This window comes from Diabrotica undecimpunctata, chromosome 9, assembly GCF_040954645.1.
Source record: "Diabrotica undecimpunctata isolate CICGRU chromosome 9, icDiaUnde3, whole genome shotgun sequence".
Lineage (NCBI taxonomy): Eukaryota > Metazoa > Arthropoda > Insecta > Coleoptera > Chrysomelidae > Diabrotica > Diabrotica undecimpunctata.
Genome location: NC_092811.1, coordinates 46791896 through 46797613, shown reverse-complemented (window position 1 = coordinate 46797613; position 5718 = coordinate 46791896). Strand labels below are relative to the sequence as shown.

At 34.4% G+C, this 5718-nt stretch overlaps 1 protein-coding gene across 1 annotated transcript; it reads left to right on the top strand.

The window, feature by feature from the left end:
- The first annotated feature begins 2785 nt into the window (after positions 1-2785).
- Positions 2786-3859, top strand: LOC140450621 (E3 SUMO-protein ligase ZBED1-like). The gene has a single exon (XM_072544280.1). It carries the CDS (start codon positions 2786-2788, stop codon positions 3857-3859), a length of 1074 nt encoding a protein of 357 aa, XP_072400381.1.
- The last annotated feature ends 1859 nt before the right edge of the window (positions 3860-5718 follow it).

Genomic DNA, 5718 nt, shown 5'->3' with positions numbered 1-5718 from the left:
CACCAATAAATACAAAAGGATAATCGGGACTACCAGTATATGAAAGTGGTTGGGGTAAAAGTATGTTAAGTTGATTACTATCCAAAAGTTGTCCAAAAGCTGAACTTTTCCGTAAGACCCTACATCTACAGCTGTGAAACAATAATCTGAATCTGCGATGGCCAATAAGACAATGGAATAAAAAATTTTGTAATTAAAGTATTCACTTCCGGTATTCTTGAGACACATTATATGAATGTGTTTACCGTCTATAGCGCCCAAGCAGTGCAGAAAATTGGACCTTGTGAACATTTTGTTTGATATTTCTATCCATTTATCTTTAGTTGGTATAGGCATTTCTAACGGTTGTAATGTCTCCCATATAGCCAAGCATGTTTCTTTTACTATTTGTCCAATGGTTGACTTTGCCACATGGAAGTAATACTCCAAAGCAGAACTCCGGTTGCTAAATATCTGAAAAAATATTTTTTGTTTTAGGAAAGGAACTTCAGACTAAGTGAAAATCACTTCGTGATCAATTTTAACGAGAAGTTACCCTAGAGAAGAAAGTTAAAAGCGGACAAGCCGCTACACAAAGAAAGCGAAAATATATGTAGTATGATCAACTCTCATTTTTAGCGGTTCATATGGAAAAGAGGCCAACGTCATTTAATATCCAAGAGAGAAAAGAAGAAGATAGAGAACAAGTTGCGGAAACAATAAATGAAAGCAATATTCAAATTCAGACACTGAAGAAGCCGAAAACAAAAGATTAAAGAAAAATGTTCGCAAACGAACATTAGAGGAAGATGAAGATTTAAAAAGTATCACAGCGATATTGTCGCAGTCACTAGCTTTACAAAAACAGGAGAGATTGGACAACGTTATGGGTAATAAGTCTTTTTTAATGTCATTATTGCCAATTATGAATAGTATGCCGCAACAGAATTTAATCAATTTTAGACTAAAGATAATGGAAGTGGTTCAAATATACACCAGTACACATATTTATGAAACAAACAATCAACATAATACAAGCCAGTTTACAAATTATATGCAGCCTTTACAATACAGTATACAGTCTCCATATCCACAGCAGTCCTCTTTATACAAGCAACAACCACAAATAAACAATCAGCCGAGTACCAGCCAATAATTAAATTATATGCAACCTGCTCAACAAATGTATACACAGCAGCCATCTTCATGCTCGCAACAACCGCCGGTATCTTCAACCCGTCTTTGAGCTGCATCCAGTTTGTCACTACAGTGCTCAGAAACTCCGTCTCCTTTGTCCGTCCAATCACCCTCGCCTTACTCTCCTATAGTCTCTCCTTCTGGATCCACTCAATCAACTTCACAGTATTTAGTCCCTTCGTCACCAGCTGCATCGGAAGATACTTTAATTGATTTATATTAATACTTTTACTTATTTTACCTTAACGACTTGGTAAGGATAACAATTTACTTTAATAAAATTTTATCTTACTTTGTGTATTTACCTTATTGTAATAGCTAATCGTTCTGCTGGGTCAATTGGAATTCGCATGTTGGTTTTAGTCTTGGTTATTTTACTTTCTACCAGCTTCAGCAGTTCAACAAAACTTTTTACAGACATGCGGTAGTATGAGAAAAATTTTTCGGGATACTGTCTGTTCGCAAAATTTTAAATGAAATTGCCCTGTCTGGAGTCTGCTACTAATAACAGGATGAACCCACCAACGACGAATTCTTTTTTTGGTTTTTCGTTTTTTTAACACTAAACAAAGTGCAGCAACACATCCGACTTGAACTAAATCCATTTTATTACTGACTATGACTGTACTCTTTCCGCCAACAGGCGTGAAAAATAAAACGCTCGTCTATTATGTTAACCAAATACGCTGCGTATCTACGCATGCGCTATATTTTTTAAGACCTGCACGTGCTGTTTAGATATTTGTTTATTTCAATAATGGATTTGCCAAAAAGTTTTAAATTCAGTCTTATTATTGAAAAGTAGATGTGTGTCACTTGACACCAGGGTCGTTTGGCACCAAAATTGCGGTTGGCGCCAAACCGCAGGGCGATGTGTCGGGATAGGGTGGTACCAAACCGCAGAGTTGTCTGTCGAGATAAGGTGTGTGGATGGATAAGGTAGCAATTATTGGATAAACACAGGCGCCCCCCATGCAGGCGTCTAATGGTATATATAATAAAATAAAGGGGTTGGGGTACGGCTTTAACGTCTGTCAATGTTAAATATTCACAGTCTATTTTTTTCGTACTGAGCCTAACAGAACGTGGTATTCGTCGCAGAACGTGATATTTAACGTAGAACGTGATGTGAGATGTAACACGTGCTCTGGGTGTCTCTGTGTGCCTCCGGTATGCTCAGGGGTGTCTCTGCTACTCTACAGATACCCGCTCTGATTAGTGATGGGAATATTCGGATGATTTTAATACTCGGGTAGTAACGATTCGAGTATTTTAATCATCGGATGATGATCCGAATAACCGAGGATTTATTTCGCATGCGCAGGCAGAATGATAACAAGAGAAGGATCCGAATTACGAATTACTTCGAAGTGTCGAAGTAGTCAAATCGATGTGTGAGTGATTCGATTCACATCTCACGGAATAAATTCTAACTTACAGAGTGACAGAAGTCTGTTGTTTATGAAAATCGTTTATTGTTTATTCTATAATTTGTTATATTTCTTGCATAAAATTGGTACATATTCACGAAAATATGCGACCAGGTGTAAAGAAATCAGTTGTGTGGCGTTATTTTGTAAAAAATGCGGACAAAACTGTCAGTTGTAATATGTGTAAAAAACAATTTAAATATTTCGGAGGTACATCCAACTTAAAACAACATTTAGAAAGAGTTCATCCTATTTCGTATTTACAAAATGAAATAATACCTTCAAGTGATATTAGTAGTGCTGACGTGATAGAGGTGAGTAAAGAAAATACTGAATTTCAGCCATGTACTTCCCAGGCTATTGTTAAAGACACCATGATTAATAGTAAAAATGTTGAGGTAATTCCTACTAAACAGTTAAAACTGTTTGGAAGTAAACAGCACAGTAACTTGTCAGAGAAGAAAGTTAGTGAAATAGATAATGCTCTAATTAAAATGATAACGAAGGATTATCAACCCTTATCTTTAGTAGAAAATGCAGGATTTCTAGAATATTCTAAAGCTCTACAACCTTTATACACTCCGCCAAGCCGCAAAAAATTAACTTACGATTTACTACCGAAACAATATGAAGAAGCGACTTCAACTTTAATAAAAATTATTAGTGATGTAAAATATATTTCCGTTACTACAGATATTTGGACATCTGATAGTAATAAAGCCTATATAACAGTAACGGGCCATTTTATTTTTAAGAGTGTCCTACGCGCACATGTTTTATCCACGAGGGAACTACCAGGTTTACATACGGGTGAAAATATATCATTAATGTTGGGTGATATTTTTAAGCATTGGAAAATTGAAAATAAAATTATAGCGGTTGTTTCCGATAACGGGTCGAATATTAAAAGTGCTGTTTCGAATTATTTACAAATTTTTCATTTACCATGTGTTGCTCATACATTGAATTTAATAGTGACAAAGAGTTTGACGGATGTTGCAGAATTAAATGACATATTAAAGAAATGTAGGGCACTTGTGAACCATTTTAAACATAGTAGTCTAGCATGTGATAAACTTAGATCCGTTCAAGAACAGATGGGATTACCTAATTTAAAGGTGAAACAGGAGGTTGTTACAAGATGGAATTCTTGTTTCCATATGCTACAAAGACTTTTGGAAATAAAGAACTCATTGTGTGTTGCAGTAGCAAACTTGTCAAAACCACCTGAATTTCTTAATGCAGATGACTAGGAAGTTATTAATGATTGTATAAAGGTGTTAAAACAAGCAGATGATATAACAAGACTATTATCTAGTGAAAATTACCCTACAGTGTCTTTGTTAATACCAATAATTCGAGGAATACAGTTTGCGCTACAAAATACCACGGTTGTAACAAATGTTGGAGATTCTCTTAAATTAAAATTGTTACAAACAATCCACCAACGTTTGGGTAGTTTTGAGTCAAGTAAAACTATTGCCAAAGCTACATTTCTTGACCCAAGATTTAAAAAAGATGGATTCGGCAATGAAGAGAACGCCAATAATGCAGAAAAGTGGGTGACCGACGAAATTAAATTAATTCTAAGTAAAAAAAACAGAGTCAACTGCTTCGACTCAGTTGAAAACTAACTCAGATCAGACAAATCAACCCTCTACAGAAAACCTAAATATATGGACTCATTTTGACAGAAAGGTATCAGAAAAACGGCATTTTTCAAATTCCACTACCACTGCCATCATTATGATTAGGCAGTATTTAGAATTGCCATTACAAGAAAGGAACAAAGACCCTTTAGAATTTTGGACAAAACATCAAATACTTTTACCAGAATTTTATGAGTTGGCAGTGAAATATTTGTGTATTCCTGGAACTTCTGTACCGTCTGAAAGAGTCTTTTCAAAAGCAGGACAATTATCAAACTTGGGAAGAAGTAGACTTTCCCCTAAAAATTTTGATCAAATAATTTTTTTAAATTCTAACTGTTAATTAATTTTTATATTGTTCGTCTCGATTCCACCGAAATACTTTTTTTTTTAATTTGACAGTATGAAAATTATTGTTGTGTTTACTATTATTTTGTGTATGAAGTTTAATTTATTTTATAATATATTATTTTATTAGTTTTTTTTCGAATCTCATAACACAAATCACCTCAATATGTATCCTTAACCTGAAAATAATTCATTTATTATAAACTCGTTCCAATGAATGGTCAAACGACACAAAAAATGTCAGAAAACAATTGGTCAGTGCCAGTAGCTATATTTCATAGGTATCATCTATCACCTCTACTTGTGCTGATCAGTTAATTTATAAACTTGTCTGGCTTAGAACTAGATTTGATGAAACATCTTTCTTCGGTGAGAATTCGAATGTTTGTTGAAATTCGTTCATTCCTGTCAATCCTGTCCACAGTATTCGAATATCGAATACAATGTGGTATATTACACCTTATCGAATATATTTCGGTAGTCACTTCCGACTTTAGTCCAAATGTCAAATGTGTTGATGAATTAAGCGAATATATTCGTAACTCGAATGTTATAATCGGATTATTCCGAGTATTTCAAAAAACCGGATAACCGAGGATTTTTAATCCGAATTATCCCATCACTAGCTCTGATACCTCCGATGCACAGAACGTGACATGTATGCGACATTCGGCACAGAACGTGAAAGCAATTATTGCATAAATACACAGCGATTAAAAGACTATGATCAAAGCAGTCGAAAAGCAATAAAAACTACATAAAAAAAACATCAAAAATCATGAAAGGCCACACGCAAAAAGTAATAAAACACCTAAAAAAAGGTGGAAATATTGATCAAAGTAGTCGAAAAAGCAATGAAAAATACATTAAACACATCAAAAATCATGGGAGGGCACACGCAAAAAGTAATAAAACACCTATAGACGAAAAAAAAAATAGTCGCACATCAATCAAAATAGTGTAAAATACTATAAAACATACTCAATTATAAAAACGAGACGTTGTCTCTTAATGCTAACGATATCTCTCCATTTATTTTGTATTTTTGTTACTGTCTTTTGTTTTTGCTACTTTCGTCGTCTATTTCCTTTTGTTTTTGCGTCGTTTCCATCAAT

Coding starts and splice junctions, on each gene's coding strand:
- LOC140450621 (XM_072544280.1), top strand. CDS start 2,786: ATGTGTAAAAAACAATTTAAATATTTCGGAGGTACATCCAACTTAAAA.